We start from the raw sequence: 18,980 nt of genomic DNA on the forward strand, positions 1-18,980 counted from the left end.
TATAGTAGAGTAGTCGGCCTGCTGCAGGTATCGGTGCAGGATGTTGCAGAGCATGCAGGAGGGGTTCTCGTGGAGGTACCGTGCTCTCTTGGTCACACGGTTATACTTGCTGCGGATGGGGATGTGGATGCTCTTTTTCTGTGGGGGGACACGCAGGGCGGAGGTTTAAACTGGGGGGCTTTCACGCAAATGAGAGATACTCTGATTCCCCAGCACAAGATAAAGCACATTTATCAACATAGAAATTATACAGCTACTCCTCCATACGGAAGACCAATCGCTAATCAAGACAACATGTCTCTGTTTAAGGGGAAAGCATAGATTCTGCAGCCCTACGATGTGATGAAACCCGCTACACAAATATTCTAATCACACTCCTCAAGACCAGGAACTAGACATGCTCCTCAAGACCAGGAACTAGACATGCTCCTCAAGACCAGGAACTAGACATGCTCCTCAAGACCAGGAACTAGACATGCTCCTCAAGACCAGGAACTAGACATGCTCCTCAAGACCAGGAACTAGACATGCTCCTCAAGACCAGGAACTAGACATACTCCTCAAGACCAGGAACTAGACATACTCCTCAAGACCAGGGACTAATACCTCCAGGGCCTCAGTCATGATGCAGCCCAGCACGGCACAGATGCGCAGGGTGCCCTCTGTGTCCAGCTTGTCCAGGGAGGACTTCAGCTGGTCTATGGGCACCAGCCATGCCCCGATGGCGGGAGTCGCCGTGCTCAGCAGGTTCAGCTGCCTGCTCAGGAGGACAAACAAACCGCCATTCAGCCACATGCCAAAACACACTCTACACACACTAACATACATACACACACTGCTCACAAGGACAAGTTGGGCTTGGGGGGGTTAGGATGTTTGGGGTTAGGATGAGTTTGTCGTACCGTGAAAAAGGCCTGAGCAGGAGAGTGCTTGTTGGTGGGGGTTAGGGTTAGGGATGTAAACGGTTCAAAGAAAAGGAGTTGTACATGTTTACCAAAACTTGCTAAATGATAACTGATTCTTCAGCTCAGTTTAATTAAATAAACGTGTTTTAACCACCAGTGATCTCAGGGGGTTAAGAACGCAAATGCTGACTTGAATGCTGTGCGTTTTAAATCTGTAGCTGTTGGTTCACTTATGCGATATTGTATGGTGGAGGTTAGGGTTAGGGTGTGTTTGGAGGTTAGGGTTAGGGTGTGTTTGGAGGTTAGGGTTAGGGTGTGTTTGGGGGTCAGGGGTTGGGGGTAGAGGGTTTGTTGGAGTACCGTGAGAAGGCCTGGGCGGGGGAACGCATGTTTGTGGGCGCGGCGAAGCTGAACCAGATCTCCTTAATGGTCAGCTTCATACTGCTGGAGTCCGGGGGCGGGGGCATGAGGGGGAGGTCCTTCTTCAGGTCATCTGACTCCACCCCCTCGTCCTGCCGGAGAGAAACGCTGATAGTCACACCTCCACTTGGGGGGTGGTGTCCTTAAAAAGAGCTCACGGGCTCATGTGACCCTGAACTGCCGCCTAAACGCAGCCTGGAAAAGCATGAGATGTGCTAAAAGCCCTCAGAGGGGCGCAGACATGATGAAGTGGCACCGGATCACCCCTGCTCTCTCCTCACACACTCATAAATCACAATTAGCGGTAAATTTATAGGCAGCGACACCCAGCTGTTCGCCTCGCGGACGTGGGCCTGAGACAGGATGCGGGAGGAAGACGATAATAATATCCTCAGGATGTGAACGCCACAGGAGGCTCTGCAGAACGAGAACCGAAAAACTGCCTCAGCTCAAAACGCAAGATCTACATTCTGAGGGAACTTACCCATGAACCAGAACACACTGCTCCAACAGCAGACCAGAAGCATCGATCAGAACTAACTCATCAGAAAATAGCATGTTTCAGCTTGTGTACGTTCACCGTGCTGACCACTCCAACCCTGAAAACAGGTCTGCTCACAACCTGCTCTGAAATGACGGGCGGAGTCTCAGCCCCACCGGAGAGCAGCAGCCACAGGTAGACGATGCTGAAAGGGTTAAACTAGACCTGGGGCTCATCTCAGACCCGCTTATTGGCCTGGCCTATTGATCATGTACAGCGCAAGATTACAACATCCACACCATCAGATACATGAACATAATAAACTCGATTTTGAAGAGAAGCATCAGAATGTACAGTGAAGTTCATATTAATGAATTGTACACACAGACACAGACACAGACAGACACATACACTCACAGACACTCACAGACACTCACAGACACTCACAGACACTCACAGACACTCACAGACACTCAGACACTCAGACACTCAGACACTCAGACACAAACTCACACACTCAGACACTCACAGACACACACACACAGACACACACACATACACTCACACACACTCACAGACACACACACACGCACAGACACACACACACGCACAGACACACACACACGCACACACACACACACACGCACACACACACACACACACACACACACCTGCTCGTCGGAGTCGGAGTTGGCGTTGGGGTCGGAGGCGGGGCTAGCGGGGTCAGGGGGCAGGTGTTCGTCGGAGGCGTCGGTGCTGTAGCCGCTGCCCGTCTGGGAGCCAGACGAGCCGTTCGACTTAGCCCGGCCGTCCCTCTCCCCGCTGTCCGCCTTCCCCATCACGCCCATCGCACTGTACAACACCGCCCCCGACTGGCGGCCTCCTGCAGTGTGGCACACAGAGCGTTAGGGTGCACCCTTCAGCAACCGTTTTACCAGTTAGCATCTGTTTTAGCCCTTTAGGGTGCGCCCATTAACATCTGTTTTACCTGTTAGCAACTGTTTTAGCCCTTTAGGGTGTGCCCGTTAGCATCTGTTTTAGCCCTTTAGGGTGCGCCCATTAACATCTGTTTTACCTGTTAGCAAATGGTTTAGCCCTTTTGGGTGTGCTCGTTAGCAAATGTTTTACCCATTAGCAGTTACAATTTTAGCGCTTTAGTGCTTTCAGGAAATTGATCAGCCCTAATGCTAACAGCAGCCGGCGCTCCATCAAGGCATCAGCATCGATCTCTGACAACATGCTACAGCCCTGTATAATGCCTACTGTATGTCAAACATGTGCTCACCACTGGGCAAACTGTTTAAGATTCAAGCCTCTCAAAGAATTCATAATCTTAGAGTAGTTCACTGTAAAGTGTATTGACAATTTTGCTCATTAAAGTTAGGGGCAATATACTTATTTTACACTTTTCTAAAGCATGATTTATGTCCAACATGCTGACTGTGTCCTCTTTGGGATCACATCACTCTTTCAACATAGCGTGCACACAGTAACGCTCACCCTTGACGGTGAGGTTCTCGATGCCACACTCGAACATGATCCAGCCCCACTTCTCAGGGGCGCTGGAGCGCGCGGGGTCCGCGCCGCCCGGGGTATCGGTCTCGTCCAGGAAGGAGAGCTCGTCCGGCTCCTCCAGGCTGAACAGCACCTTAGACTTCTCAAACGGGATGGCCGTGATGGAACAGGGGCCCATGTCTGCAGGGAACACAGCCAGGGCGGGGTCATCACCTCAACACCACAACACGGGAGAGAAGGCTGAGAATGTTTGGGTTGGTTCTGCCGGCGGGACCTGAGGAGTCGAGGCCGCGGAGCTGGCCGTGGATGCGGTGGACGTGCAGCTTGGCGGCGATCTCCTTGCCCTTCTCGATGCCGGCGTTGGAGCGCAGCGAGCCCGAGGACTGCGGCTGCATCTTGGTGGCGGAGGCGTACTTCTCCAGCATCACCGACGGGCGGCCATGTTCCAGTGTTCCCGCCCCCTCCTCCACAATGCCCCTGTGCCGGGGATCAGAGGTCAGGCGTTATTCACCCCCAACCGCAACGCTGAACCCTGACACTGAACCCAGATACTGAGTGCTAGCACTCAATCCCAATACAGTGCTAGCACTGAATCCCAATACAGAAGGGGACAGGGCTGTGGGTGATTGGTTGGGCTCAGTGTGAGGGAGCAGGGCTGTGGGTGATTGGTTGGGCGCAGTGTGAGGGGGCAGGGCTGTGGGTGATTGGTTGGGCGCAGTGTGAGGGGGCAGGGCTGTGGGTGATTGGTTGGGCGCAGTGTGAGGGGGCAGGGCTGTGGGTGATTGGTTGGGCGCAGGGCTGTGGGTGATTGGTTGGGCGCAGTGTGAGGGGGCAGGGCTGTGGGTGATTGGTTGGGCTCAGTGTGATGGGGGAGGGTTCAGGGTGATTGGCAGGGCTCCTACCGGTTCATGCGTAGCTGTGTAGCGATGCGGTCGAAGCAGAGCGCCACCAGGGACACGTGAGTGACATTCTTACAGCTGCTGGAGGGAGAGCCCTGTTCCACCGACACCTGCAGCAGGCACAGGTTCACCTGGGGGAGAGAGAGAGCAGTCAGAGAGACAGAGAAAGAGTGTGTGTGTGTGTGTGTGTGATATGCATGCGTGTGAGAGGCAGAGAGAGAGAGAGAGAGAGAGAGAGAAAGAGAGAATACCTTGGGGATGGTCACGTTGGCCTGCAAGCCCTTGATTTTCACATTGTCTGGTTTGACTGACAGGTCTGTCTGACCAGGAGTGGTTGCCTCGGGCTTGGAAGACTTCTGCTCAGGCTTCCCTGCAGTCTGCAGCAGGAGGACAGCAGAACTACATATCCCAGCATTCATAACCAGGACGTCACAACTACATATCCCAGCACTTCATCAGAAAATCCAATAACTACTATCTCGGAAGATCATTTACTGACTTGGGAGGTTGGAGTTACGAGCTTGAAGCTTTCCAGTGGTTACTTCATAGCAACCGTTGGCAAGAAACTAATGGGCTGTACCAGCAACCTTTCCTGTTCGGAAGCTCGTAATCACGAGCTCAGGCACACTTACGGAGTCAGAGACGGTGGACTTGCTGATCTGATACGCCTCGTTCAGCACCTTGCCGTGCAGGTCGTCCAGGATGGAGGCGGGGTGCCGAATGCTGGCAAAGTGAACCATCGCTTTTATGTACCTGTCACAGAAAACACAGGACAGGACAGCAGTATGAATGACACGCTTCACTGCACAAACCTGAAGGAGGAGGGGTTTGAGCAGGGCCTGGTGCGCCCATTAGCATCCGGGTGCAGTTCTCCTGCACAGGTAAAGGTTCAGGTGACTCACCTGTCTAGAGCCTCAGCCACCAGGGGAGTGAGCACCACGTCCACCCCGCCCTTCACCTCCACGATGGCGGACGTGCGGGTCTGGGACAGGGGCTGCTCCAGGCTCCAGTCCTCAGTGGTGGTGTCGTCATCCGTGTTCTCCATCGCCTTCTTACCTAGCGGGGTGTAGGGAGTGCTGCGGAGAGAGGAACCGTCAGCCGCCAGCCGTCACCCACAGCAGAGACCAGCAACTGCTGGTTTCCCACCCTTCCTTTACCTGAGAGATATGAAGACCAGTCTGGCCAATCAGTAGCACTAATTACCCGGGAGAAAAGAAAACCAGGGCTGGATTTGGATACGAGGGCCAGAGTTGATGATCCCTGACCTACAGCCTCGACAGAAGCATCTCAGGAGCAGTGAAAAGGCTAAAAGGGAACATTACCTGTTGGAACTGCCCATCAACTGCACCCCTCGATCCAGCAGTGAGCTCGCAGAGAGACCCTGCTTCACCACCTGTATCAAATACCAGCAAAAAAAAATTGTTTAAAAAAAACGAAATGAATAAATTAAAAACTTAACTAAAAAAATTAATTGACCGAGCTTTAGCACCAACACAGCCAGAGCAGTTCTCTTTGTATTATTATTTTTAATAAGTACGGTCTAATCCAGGGGTCGGAAACCCTTGTCCTGAAAAGCCACAGGGTGTGCAAGCTTTCGTTATTACGAAGCACTTCATCGATCAATGAAAGCAGTCGATGACACGTTACACATTACACTCACCTCACCCGGATTCTTTGGTTTGAATCGGTTGCTGATTTTAAGGTGAAACCAAAAAGCAGAAGACCCTGCGGCTCACCAGGACCTGCTCTAAATGACCCATCCCGGCTCTGCTCACTCACCTTAAAGGTGGGGACAGACAGCTGGTCAAAAGAGGTAGAGCTCTCCTCGCTGGTGGGTGTGTCCAGGTCCAGGGGGCGGTGCAAGGAGGACTTGGAGGTCCTCTTATTGGTGGGCTGCTTGACAGACCAGTTGGAGACGTGGTAGTGGGCGAGGTAGGTCTGGTAGCAGGCCATGACGTGGGGCTCGGCGCAGGGCAGGCCGGGTTCCGGGGCTTTCTCCGGCCCCAGCGACCCCTCGCCCTCCTCTTCGATGCCCAGGGCGGAGACGAAGGAGGCCTGGGAGGCGTGGCTGCGGATGGGCGGGGGGCGGGGCTCGCAGGCGATTGGTCCCTCCACGCTGTGGTAGATGGACGCGCGGCTGTAGTCGGTCTGCTGCTGCCGGCGCTTCCTCTTCCTGCCCGGGTACGTCCCGGGGCCCTCGTCGCTGCTGATGGGCTCGAACTCCTCTGCGGCCGAGAAGTAGGCCTCGCTGTCGGCGACGGACATGCTGGAGTCCACGGAGCGGTACTGGTGGAAGGTGCTGGAGTCGGCCGAGGGCGTGAGCGGGAAGGAGCCGTAGCTGCGCCGTTGCCGGGGCGAGTCCAGGACGTTCTCGTCGCTGCGCGACACGTCCCCGCTGAACTGCACGCCCACGGGGGGCGGCGGCCTGTCGGCGAACACGGCGGCCGATAGGCTCTTGGTGCTGCCCAGCCGGCCTGAGTGCACCGAGGCCTGGCGCTTCAGCGGGGAGCGGAGCGGGGAGCGCAGAGACACCCTCTCACCGCCCCCGGGGGACACGGGCTGGACGTCGGGGGGGCTCCCTCCTGAGACCCTGTGAGAGGGGCGGTCACAAACTCACCAACATCAACAACGTCATCATCAACTTCAACATCAACGTCAATAAACAGAACCAGGTCCAGACTGAGAAACAGTTCTGCCAGGCCTGAGGTGGCTACGGTTTCTAAGGGCTAGTGGTACCTTCCTGTGACCTGGAGGGTTGGTGGTCCAAGCCCCAATGAAACCATTATTAAGTGGTGAATGTTTCTGAAATGGAGCGAGAGCTACTATATAGTACAGGACAGAATAACTGCATGGTATATATAGAAAATGGTTACAAAAAAAGTTATTGCGGCTGATGCATTTATAATGGGTGGGGGCAGGTTGAGACACAGCATTACAAGGTAATGGGGCAGCCTGTAGCCTAGTGGGCAGTGATTCAAGCCCTGGTGTAGCCATCAGAAGATCAATTCAGCTGTTGGGCCCTTGAGCAAGGCCCCCACATTGCTCCAGGGGGGATTGGCCACTGCTTAGTCTAATCAACTGCAAGTCACTTTGGATAAAAGCGTCAGAAAAATAACTAATGTAACGGCCACAGTGTGATTTACCCAGCATGCACGGGGATGTTGTTGCAGTGAGCCTGTGGACTTTCCCAGCCCAGTAGTAAAGTGTTGTAACGTGTTGGAAAGAGCTGTAAAGTGCTGTAAAGTGCTGTAAAGAGCTGTAAAGTGCTGTAAAGAGCTGTAAAGTGCTGTAAAGTGCTGTAAAGTGACTCACTCTCCGTTGATCTCGGCACTGGGTTTGGGGGGCGGTGGGTGGTCGGGGGGGCCGGGGCAGTCGTTGCCGGGCGACGGGCTGTCCCTCTCTGCGGCCAGCAGGGGCAGTGCTGCGCTGGAGCAGCTGTTCTCCTCTGAGGAGGAGGCAGAGCTCTGCGAGCGGGGCGGGACCTGCAGGCTCAGGGGCTGGGGCCTCTTCTCCAACTCGGGCCCCGGGGACCGGCCCTCCCTCCGGCCCCCAGCGCTCTTACCTGGAGAGAGACGGGGGCCAAGAACATGGCTCAGACCAGCCACCCGCTACTGCATGTTACAATCTTTACTCTCAAAATCTACATACTGTACTCTCAGAATCTGCATACTTCACTCTCAAAATCCACACACTGTACTCTCAGAATCTGCATACTTCACTCTCAAAATCTACATACTGTACTCTCAGAATCTGCATACTTCACTCTCAAAATCTACATACTGTACTCTCAGAATCTGCATACTTCACTCTCAAAATCTACATACTGTACTCTCAGAAGCTGCATACTTCACTCTCAAAATCTACATACTGTACTCTCAGAAGCTGCATACTTCACTCTCAGAATCTAACTTAATCAAGAATGTTAAGACTTTAAACACTTTGACATGTTTGTATATTACAGTATAAGTTTTGTTTTGTTCTTACATACACTGAACATCCCAGCCTCAACCCAAGACTTCTGCTGTAAATATAACTGATCACTGAACACAAGCTGAGCCAGAGACCGTTACTGATGAAGAGCGTGGAGGATGAAGAATACGGAGCGACATGCTACTGTCAGACATGTCGGGAGCAGGGTCGTGTCTCATCGCCCTGGGAAATGCCAAATGGTCAGAGACCACGCAATGAGGCTGCGTGAGGGGCGGGGCCTACCGTCGGGCAGTTTGGGTGTGTCCTTGGTGATAATCCACTCTGTGGGCTGCAGCAGGGATTGGCCGTAGCACATGTCTGTCTCGGTGCTGGCGCAGGAGAAGGCGGAGCTACTGGAGGGCGTGATCTCGTCCAGTCGGAAGAAGTCCAGCCCTCCGGCCACGCCCCCGAAAAAGCGACAGCCCCCCAGACAGCCGCACTTATTCCTGCTGCGCTTGTTACACACTCCCTCCTCCGGCCACAGGAACCACAGCCTGAGACACACACATTATATATCACACACACATTAAATACATATCATACACACACATTAAATGCATATCACACACATTAGATATCACACACACACTATATACATATCACACACGCACACACACACACTATATACATATCACACACGCACACACACACACTATATACATATCACACACACACTCACACACACACACACACACACATTATAGACATAACACACACACACACATTATAAACATCACACACACACACACACACACACACACACACACATTATAGACATAACACACACACACACACACACACACACACACACACTCCGCTCACCTCTTGCTGCGGCTGTCGTGCAGCTCCAGGAACTGTCTCTGGGCCTGGTGCTTGGCGGGCCGGTCAGCGGCGAGGGCCACGTCGGCGGTGATGAGGGGGAAGTTGGCGCAGCCGGCCTCCAGCCAGAGGGAGCGGCGCAGCACAGCGGGCTGCAGGCCCAGGGGGCCCCCCCGGCCCCCCTCCTGCTGCTCCAGGTACTGCCGCACCTGCAGCTCCTGCACCACCGCACTGATGCCCTCCCCCACCGCCTGGTTATGCAGGTTACAGTTCGCCAGCCGCACAACACTTGTCTGAGGAAGAACACACACACACGTACATACAAACACACACACTGTTAATATCCCCTATTTCAGTCTGTGGGCATTCAGGTGCATTGGGGAGGAGCTCAGGCTGGAGAGGGGGAGGGGCTAAGTTGGGCACCTTGATGTTGGCGGCACAGCCGTGCTCGGCGATGAAGATGTCCACGGCGTCCACAGAGAGACGTGTCATGGTGTACTTCAGGTCCTCTGAGGTCTGACAGGGCCCGGGCAGGGAGGGCAGCTGCATAATCAATCAATCAATCAGACCGTCAGTCAATGAAGGGGTGTTAGAGGTGTGGTGAGGGGAGGGGGGTTAGGGTTAGGGGAGGTGAGGGGGGTTAGGGATGTGGTGAGGAGAGGGGGGTTAGGGTTAGGGGAGGTGAGGGGGTTTGGCTAAGGGGTGAGTTTAGGGTTTGGTACCTTGGCCTCACAGATCCTGCGGTCCACGCCGTGCTGGCAGGTGATGGAGGATTTGGGGCGCTCGAGCTGGAACTCTCGGGACACCACATGGAACAGGAAGGTCTCGCCCCACTCCAGCAGGCTGGCCATCTGCGGGGCGTAACATGCACCCATACGAGCGCTCTAATAAACCCAAACTCCAGGGAGCTGAGAAACAGTCCATGCCAAGATCTCCCCCCACCCAATTCCTTTCATACCCACCCTTCACATGTCACAGCCAAAAACACGCCATCGCCTGAGACCAGCTCATTCTGCTTTCACACAGCTCCTCTGACAGCTTTAGGGCTCGCGTACACTTAGGAATTAATCTCCAAACTGGCAGCAGAAAGGGTGTATGAAGGAGCAGGACCTGGTCTCTGGGAGTATGGAGGATTTCAGTATTCCTCCCTTAGCCTCCCTTATTCTAGTGAAGGACCGTCTCAGAATGAGAAGCATCTCTGCTGATGCTGCTGTTGCATTAATAAGTGAGGATTTGGATTAGTGTTGCAGTAGCTGCTCATTTGTGTGATGTGCCTTGCCTGTAGGATTGCACATAACAGGGGTAAGGCGTGCCTAGGGGAAAGTGATAAAAAGTAAAGAAGTGTCAAAGTCGGAGAAGCGTGGTGGAAGAGAGAGGAGATCTACAGGCCAATAACAATCACAATGGGTTACAGTTTGTGTGTGGGCCAGGTTACAACATATAGGCGTGGCAAATGCAGATTTACAGATGTGGGCATGGTTAATCTTGATGGTCAGGTGTTAATGCGTGGTTAATGCTGATTGAGCTTGTGTGGGTGGGGTTAAGGTGTGTGGGCGGGGTTAATGCTGATTGGTGGGTGTGGGCAGGGTTACCGCTAATTGCGCGGGTGTGGGCGAGGTTAACGCTGATTGGGCGGGTGTGGGCGAGGTTAACGCTGATTGGGCGGGTGTGTGCAGGGTTACGCTGATTGGGCAGGTGTGGGCAGGGTTAATACAGATTGGTGGGTATGGGCACGGTTAATACAGATTGGTTAACACTGATTGGGTGGGTTTGGGCAGGGTTAACGCTGATTGGGCGGGTGTGTGCAGGGCTAAGCGGATTGGGCAGGTGTGGGCAGGGTTAATACAGATTGGTTAACACTGATTGGGAGGGTGTGGGCAGGGTTAACACTGATTGGGCAGGTGTGGGCAGGGTTAATACAGATTGGTTAACACTGATTGGGTGGGTTTGGGCAGGGTTACCGCTGATTGCGCGGGTGTGGGTGAGGTTAAAGCTGATTGGGCGGGTGTGGGCAGGGTTAACACAGATTGGTTGACACTGATTGGGAGGGTGTGGGCAGGGTTAACGCTGATTGGTGGAGTACCTGCGGCAGGGTGACCTTCCCGCTCAGCAGTCCAGCCTGCATGTCGATGAGCCAGGCATACTCCAGCGTCTCACTGCCCAGGGGCAGGCCCTCTGCTGAGAACATGGCGTGAGCACGCATCTGCAGCCCGGACAGGCTGAGATGGCCCTCCCGCAACACACCGTCTGCTGCAGGCCTCTGGAGAGTGACACACACACACACCCACACGCACACGCACACACGCACACACATATCAGCACTGGATTAGACTGAGTGAAAGCGTTTGTGTGGTTTGTTTGTGCTGGTGTTTCCATGGTGATAATCTCACTTTGGGCCCCTCCTCCCCAGGGCTCAGCCTGTTTAATGAAACAGCCTCTTAATGAAGGAGAGTTTAATTACACAGCAACACATGGACAAGCCACAACACCTATGTGGGTGTGTGTGTCTGAGTGTGAGTGTGAGTGAGTGTATTTGTGTATATGTGCGTGTAGTGTGTGTGTATATATGTCTGCATATGCATGTCTGTGTGTAACTGGTAGCTGTTACTGATTAGCATGCGTACGTGTGTGTGCGTGCATGCAAATGTGTATATGAGTAGTATGTATCTGTACCTGGTAGCTGTCGCTGATGAACAGGTGTATGGGGGACAGCACCAGCTGCAGCAGAGTCTCCTTGTAGCCCTTCTTCATCTCAAAGCACAGCCTCTCCATGTAGCCTGTCGGGCCCTCGGGCCCCTCGCTGCTGCAGTGCTGAACAGAGAAAAGCACACAGATACACGGTTACCGCATCCTTTACATCCATTATGTCCACCGCTGTCACCGGCAGGGTACTCCGCTCTGCGCCCGAATCGACCAGCAGCCGTCGCTACCGAGCGCCGGCTCGGGCGTTTCCCGCGCCGTTGAAGCTGCACGGAGCAACGCAGCGCTGGGCTTGAAGTCCAAACCTGGCGTGGTAAAAACCGCTCCCGACGGGGAACTGCTGCAGCAGGGACGCCCGCCGTGTCCTCCGGCGGAGGTGGGAGAGCGTGGGCGGGCGGCAGCGTGGCGCAGTGCTGCTGACACGCCAGGGAAACCCGGTCAGCTTCCTCAGCCAGAGCACGGCAGTCTGAGATGAACCGCTGGCCAGAACACCACGTACCTGGGGAGGCAGCTGCCGCAGCGAGGTAGGTGAAGAGAAAATCCTGCTTGCGTGGGCCCAGCAGGTTCAACAGCCTGTCCATCAGCTCCGATGGCCTGCTGTCACCCAGTCCATTCAGCGCGAAAAGACGGCTAGCCCGCTCAGCATCCACAGTAAGCCCGTAGTAAGTGGTCCTTCAGAGCCTTGTATTTGTCCTGCTCTGGGGGAGCCTGAAGGAGGCTGCTGAGAGCCGCTACCACATAACAGCACTCAGTCTCATCCTCTGTGATGGTCCTGATCGCAAACTGTGCCTCCGCCGGGACGGACCATGCTGCAGCCGAGGACCCAGAACTCCGGCAGCTTAAGGGAAACTGCATTTGCCATCGGCAAACAAAAAAAACTGCATCCTCGTAATCGACGAGAACGTCGAGGTCACCACTTTAGAGGTGAAGGAAATAGCCGGACTCCTTAGTTATCTTTGGCCACTCCAAACTAACTTCCATTCACTGTTACACTTCCTATAATAGCATAGAACAGGCACGCCCTTCTTCCCACAATCCTACCATCTTAAAGGGGCCATGCACCATATGGAGAATGCCGTCTACAGCCCACTACAATATTACAGCTATTTAGCTGGAGCAATGTTATCGTGGCTACATTGGGCTTGAACCACCAACCTTCCAGGTCCCAGGTACAGTTAAATGATCCATGTGCTACCCCCGGTGACCAGGAGGACTCACCACAGGCAGACGGGCGTGCACCTTGTGCAGGTTGAAGAGCACGCTAATGTCCCAGGACCGCAGGGTGAGGAGGTGTACAGTGTGTGTGTGTGTGTGTGTGTGTGTGTGTGTGTGTGTGTGTGTGTGTGTGTGTGTGTGTGTGTGTGTGTGTGTGCTGCCCCCTGAGGCCGGGAGGACTCACCACAGGCAGACGGCCGTGCACCTTGTGCAGGTTGATGAGCACGGTAATGTCCCAGGGGCGCAGGGTGAGGGGGTGTATAGTGTGTGTGTGTGTGTGTGTGTGTGTGTGTGCTGCCCCCTGAGGCCGGGAGGACTCACCACAGGCAGACGGCCGTGCACCTTGTGCAGGTTGATGAGCACGGTGATGTCCCAGGGGCGCAGGGTGAGGGGGTGAATGGCGGGTCTGTCCTCCCTCCGCTCGCGCTCCTCCAGGCCCAGCGCCGTCCAGCCGGAGGATGAGGAGGAGGACAGGGAGAGCAGCGGGCTGCAGGCCACCTCCTCAAAGTCTGTGTACATGTCGTCCTCCCCAAAGTAGTTCTCCTGAGGGGGGAGGGGGGCACAGCACATACGTACATGACATTAGAGAAAAACTCATCTTTAAACCAAATAAAGCATACACACACTTTTTATATGTCCACATACCAAAGTAGCATCAAAGGACATAAACCGTACCTTGATGGACACGAGGGCGCGCAGCAGGGGGCCATAGAGCGTGATCTGGGAGCCGAGCGAGAGCTCCATCTCCACATGCAGCCGGTCAGGAGCCAGCTCACACGGGTCTGTCACCGCTCTGCTGGCCTGGGGTGGAACTGCAGCCGTGTATTCTGGGGGCCTCAGAGCCGACAGCATCGACTCCTCCATCTCCGATACTGAGAGAGAGAGAGAGAGAGAGAGAGAGAGAGAGAGAGAGAGAGAGAGAGAGAGAGAGAGAGAGAGAGAGAGAGAGAGAGAGAGAGAGAGAGAGAGAGAGAGAGAGAGAGAGAGAGAGAGAGAGAGAGAGAGAGAGAGGCGTCACCTGTGTGTGTGTGTATACAGACTGAAGTATCATCAACTCTATCTCCGATACAGAGAGAGAAACATGCATCACGTGTGAGTGTTTGCGTGTGCGTGCACGTGTGCTGAACAGAGAGCATCGACTCCTCCACCTCCGATACTGATCGAGAGAGAGAGAACTCCAGCAGAAGAACAAGTCCGTGTGTGAGGTGGAGAGACAGTAGTCCCGTTTAAATGGAGCCATTTATTCCATGTTTAATCGGATTAACAGGCCGATCGGAATAAAAATGCCTCAATTGGAATGAATGATCCTATTCTGATAGAATTTTTATTTTGTTTAAAAGGGGTAGTCTAAACCTTTTGACAATTTGTTTAACAGTAAAATATGTGCCATGTAAACACAAACTACTTTCTTTGGATTAAATACATATTCTTTCTGCACGTGTTTGTTCACAGGTAAGTGACAGCATCGAGTTTCGACCCAGCCTGGGAAATCGTCAAATGTCTCTGGGAAATTCGCTTTTTTTTTGCGAACAACATTGAACATTAAAATAACAAAAACAATCGCTTCGATGGTCAAAAAATAACTTTAACTTATTTTTATCAGTTAGGAGATTACAGTAAAGCTGCTCTTGTGCTCGCCTCTCGTTTAGTTGTAAGATAATTACATTCTGCTGATGCTGCTGTCTGCATCAGAAATGAGATAACTGTACCTAATACACAGTGCATATTTGGAGATGTGCGAGAACCGTGTATTCCGTAGCTGCGCATGTTTTATTCTGATTAAATGGTTGGCATGTAAACACAAACCCAAATTGGATCAAATTTATTCAGCGTGCATGTAAATGGTTCATTTAGAATCTTACATTACATTACATTAATGGCATTTGGCAGACGCTCTTATCCAGAGCGACGTACAACAAAGTGCATACCCATAACCAGGGAATCTTTAATTGGAACAAATAATTTGTAATGAAGAAATATTCTGCTTGCAAACGCGGCCAGTGCCTGGGGGAACTCATGTGGCAGTGTGGGGTACGGGTGACTGAACTGTGACTTAAGCTTTATAACCGGGGCAGAAACAAGCTCATTCAGGCCGTGATTTAAGCTTTATAACTGGGGGAGAGATGGGCCTATACAGTGCTTATCAGGCCCTGACAGCACACACAAAGGGCCTCAATCACACTTAGCGCTGCTTAGCACCGGGGCTTAAACTGCCAACCAGTCCACTTTCAACAGTCACCCAGACCAGATACACCGAACACAGCCGTAAGAGAGAAACATCTGCGTGTGTGCGTGCACACGGAGAGTGGAGAGCATCAACTCCATCAGGAAGCTTATCACTCACATCTGCTCCATCAGGAACCTTATCAATCACACCTGCTCCATCAGGAACTTTATCATTCACACCTGCTCCATGAGGAACCTTATCACTCACACCCGCTCCATCAGGAACCTTATCAATCACACCTGTTCCATCAGGAACCTTATCAATCACACCTGCTCCATCAGGAACCTTCTCAATCACACCTGTTCCATCAGGAACCTTATCAATCACACCTGCTCCATCAGGATCCTTCTCAATCACACCTGCTCCATCAGGAACCTTATCACTCACACCTTTGCCATGTGCAGAGGCTTTTATGCTTTTTCTGTTTGAGAGGGACTGCGGGGGAACCCGGGGACAGAAGAGAGGTGTAGGGCTCACAGGTCTGTTTCAGCTGCTCGTCGGCTTTCTGTGGGTAGATGGGGTGCCAGGTGTAGTCTATGATCAGCGTGAAGCTCGGCACCGTCCAGCAGTCCACCCAGCCGGCTCTGAACAGCAAAAAACAGAAACGCAGGTGAGAGTGAGACAGCCTACCTATAACAAACCGGCCTGGACCAGGTGAGGGTGAGGGTGAGACAGCCTACCTATAACAAACCGGCCTGGACAAGGTGAGAAAGGGGGTACTCACTCAGCATGGGTGATGTTCCTCCAGCGCAGCTTGCCCGGTTTGGGGGCGGCTCCAGAGCCCTCCCCGGGCATGCCGGAATCTGGAGGCCCCTTGTTGGGCTGGTAGTCTTTGGCCAAGGTGAGGAGGGGGTACCGGCTGGGGTGACACTCAGGCAGGGACAGCTGCAGGTCCGTATCCTCAGCCTGTGAGCAGGACCGAGGTGTGAGTCAGCCTGACCACATTTCCTAACACTGAGACCCCCTCCACCCGCTAGCGTATTTATGGTTGCACTTCAGAAATATGCATGAAGGGGGCGTGTCTGAGGACGGTACTGGTCCAGTCCTTGGCCACGCCCCTCTGTGCGAGAGTTCATAAACTACAGAACAGCACAGGAGGGTAACGTCCGTGGCTTCTGCACCAAAAGAGGAAGCTCCTCAGTCAGAGCGAAAGGACCCGCTCACAGCGGAAACCTGCTGGGCTGCCAGGTTCCTGTAAACATGCACGTCTGCAAAGTCTATTTAAGAGGAGGAAATGGACATTAGAATGTCACAGAAAGAGTCATGTGCCAACACCCTGACTGAAGGCAATAACAGCTGTTCGACTAGGACTGCTTTCATGGAGTGAGCTGCGTTCTGTGCTTTGTACTCTCAGCTTTACACAGCAAGAAATATACTCCATCGTCTACCACTGCTTTATGGGAGGAGTTCATATATAAGAGTGCCGTCATAGTGGTCATCATTAAAAAATAAAAAGATTCAACAAAACTTGCGCCAAAGGGCAGGGGGTGATCAGGCCACGCAAGATGATGTCTGGGGAGCAGTGTACTTCAGAACAGCAGCTTCAAACAGCAAGGGGTCTCCCCCTGGTCCTGCCCCACCTGCCGCCACCTGGCCCAACTCCCCCAACCCCACCCGGTTCCCTTCCCGTACTCACCCGTAAGCAGAACCTCATGTTGCAGGTGGTCGGGACGAACTCATTGAAAGGCAGCGTGAAGTCAATATTGAGAGTCTCCCCGCAGGCTGCCAAATACACTGCAGGACAAGAGAGAAAAAGGCATTTTACGGGACAATATTACACTGTAGTAAGACAAGCAGTGACACGCGCACACAGCTCTGATTTGTAAGTGTAGCTCTGTGTGTAACTCATTAAATTAACTTGCAGTTTCATATAAGAATACGTATACAAACTTCCAATTTCTCCCCACACTGTGTTGGATATTGCAGAGTGTGTGTGTGCAGGGGGGTTCCCATTATTGCGTTCTGTTCTTGGAAAACCGACCCATATTCCAAGTGCATGTATTAACTCACCATTCTCCTGCTGTTTTGTGGAACAGTCGATCCAGTTTTGCTGGTTTGCGGCCCAGATCATCTCAAACTGGTGGAAAAGGACCTTGAACTTCCAGGAATATGGCACAAAGGAGTATATATCTGGGGCGCTGTCACTGGCCCAGTCCTGGATGAGGTCTGGATGAGGACCCGGAAACAGTTTGCGTCACACTCACGCGCACACACACGCACACAGTACACCACCATGCAGCTATACTTCTAACACATTCACTCAGAGCACTTCTTAAAGGTCCCATATTGTCTATTTTCCAGTGTTTTATCTAGGTCCTGATGTCCATAAGGCTCATCAGAACAGGCCATTTTAGTGATTGTGTTTTTAAGGCTCACCTCTGTTCTGATTGGCAAACAGGTCTGAAACAAACTGAAACAGGTCTGTGCCGAGTGCTTGGATTTGTTCCGGCTACAAGGTGAGGCTTGCTGTGGCATTTATAAAACCATAATCCAGTGATTTGCGGTGCATTCAGAGCTCCTTCTAATCTCAGTCCTGCCTGTTTTGAATAGCTTTACTTCAACACAGATGCTAATCTGACCCTGCTCTCAAAATCCTCACACTTTTGCTTGTGGTGTTGTTGTAGGTTGGAACGGTGAAATAACCATAAACAACCATTAAACCAAAAGCCTGAGAAACACCCACAATTATGACAGTCAGTCAAGCTCACATTTAGCATCATCAATAGTTGCTTCCCAAAAGGTATAACAATTCACAAAATATCCCTCTTTGCAGATGGCGATGGGACCCAGACTCACTCAGCACTATGCTCTGACAGAATACAGGAACTAAAGACACAGAGCACAAATAAATGTTTAACCAGCAACTGTGCCACCCCTCTTTGATAAAACATGGAGCTGCAGTTCTGCAGAGAGCATCTTTACTTTTTGGGTGCCCGAGGAGAGACGGTTGGTTGACAGGGCAACCACATCATCGTTTGATTGCCACGACACCCCGCTTTCTGGATGTGTCAGCATCAGTCAGATTTAAAAGTCTATTCTTTTTTTTCCCCCTTTTTGTTGCAGAAGCAGCTCAGTTAAATCTCCCAGCTGTGGCTCATCCGGGATCATTTAGTTTCCAGCAAATTGCTACTTTCTACACTCGGCCTGCTTCCTGACAAATGGCATGCACCGCTCCATGTAGCCCTCACCAGTGAAGAAGTTCTTCTGCGCGTAGATGAAGTGGTAGGTGGCCTTGGACACCTCGATCTCGCACTGCCAGGCCTGAGGCATGTTCCACACACGCGGGTAGCTGGCGTTAACGTGGAACTGGGGGAGGAGAGCACACAGCTGGGACCGGAGAACATCCCTCAAACCCCGAAACAAAATCCCTCCCAAGAGTCACCAGCCCACCACTAAACTGCCAATAACGGAATGCCACTCCAGGGGCCCGGGTGTCTGTGGTCAGCCATTTTAATTCCATGATCCCTGTGGACACCATTTTAATTCCATGATCCGTGTGGACACCATTTTAATTTCATGATCCCTGTGGACACCATTTTAATTCCATGATCCCTGTGGACACCATTTTAATTCCATGATCCCTGTGGACACCATTTTAATTCCATGATCCCTGTGGACACCATTTTAATTTCAGGATTGTACCACCCGCTGCTCTAAGACACCCAGGACAAGTGCATCTGCCCAATAAGAAATGCTTTAAAATAGTCTTTATTTATTCATGTGCTGCACTTTGTGAAGAATGTAGAAGGTAATGGGAGTTTATTGATTAATTTACTGTTGTTAGCGAAAATTAAGGAAGGTTATGTGAGGTGTTTATTTATTCACCGTTG

General features: G+C 52.4%; 1 protein-coding gene across 13 annotated transcripts in view; it reads right to left on the reverse strand.

Moving 5' to 3' along the window:
• kiaa1109 (KIAA1109 ortholog) overlaps positions 1 to 18,980 on the reverse strand; it is a 73,553-nt gene that overhangs the window by 42,162 nt on the left and 12,411 nt on the right. For all 13 annotated transcript variants that reach the window (XM_061245759.1, XM_061245771.1, XM_061245765.1 and 10 more), the window contains exons 14-39: positions 18,339 to 18,456; positions 17,161 to 17,316; positions 16,787 to 16,884; positions 15,875 to 16,056; positions 15,628 to 15,734; positions 13,599 to 13,795; positions 13,245 to 13,466; positions 11,682 to 11,819; positions 11,092 to 11,268; positions 9,731 to 9,859; positions 9,432 to 9,551; positions 9,012 to 9,301; positions 8,433 to 8,683; positions 7,533 to 7,782; positions 6,000 to 6,810; positions 5,543 to 5,613; positions 5,123 to 5,296; positions 4,853 to 4,973; positions 4,472 to 4,597; positions 4,224 to 4,351; positions 3,596 to 3,798; positions 3,307 to 3,501; positions 2,478 to 2,689; positions 1,266 to 1,417; positions 607 to 757; positions 1 to 138 (exon numbers count right to left, since the gene is read on the reverse strand). The exon at positions 1 to 138 is cut by the window's left edge and continues 15 nt beyond it. In XM_061245759.1, the coding sequence (XP_061101743.1) occupies positions 1 to 138; positions 607 to 757; positions 1,266 to 1,417; positions 2,478 to 2,689; positions 3,307 to 3,501; positions 3,596 to 3,798; positions 4,224 to 4,351; positions 4,472 to 4,597; positions 4,853 to 4,973; positions 5,123 to 5,296; positions 5,543 to 5,613; positions 6,000 to 6,810; positions 7,533 to 7,782; positions 8,433 to 8,683; positions 9,012 to 9,301; positions 9,432 to 9,551; positions 9,731 to 9,859; positions 11,092 to 11,268; positions 11,682 to 11,819; positions 13,245 to 13,466; positions 13,599 to 13,795; positions 15,628 to 15,734; positions 15,875 to 16,056; positions 16,787 to 16,884; positions 17,161 to 17,316; positions 18,339 to 18,456 (4,917 nt within the window). The remainder of the gene's footprint in view (positions 139 to 606; positions 758 to 1,265; positions 1,418 to 2,477; positions 2,690 to 3,306; positions 3,502 to 3,595; positions 3,799 to 4,223; positions 4,352 to 4,471; positions 4,598 to 4,852; positions 4,974 to 5,122; positions 5,297 to 5,542; positions 5,614 to 5,999; positions 6,811 to 7,532; positions 7,783 to 8,432; positions 8,684 to 9,011; positions 9,302 to 9,431; positions 9,552 to 9,730; positions 9,860 to 11,091; positions 11,269 to 11,681; positions 11,820 to 13,244; positions 13,467 to 13,598; positions 13,796 to 15,627; positions 15,735 to 15,874; positions 16,057 to 16,786; positions 16,885 to 17,160; positions 17,317 to 18,338; positions 18,457 to 18,980) is intronic.

Source organism: Conger conger, chromosome 6 (assembly GCF_963514075.1).
Source record: "Conger conger chromosome 6, fConCon1.1, whole genome shotgun sequence".
In the NCBI taxonomy this organism is placed as follows: domain Eukaryota; kingdom Metazoa; phylum Chordata; class Actinopteri; order Anguilliformes; family Congridae; genus Conger; species Conger conger.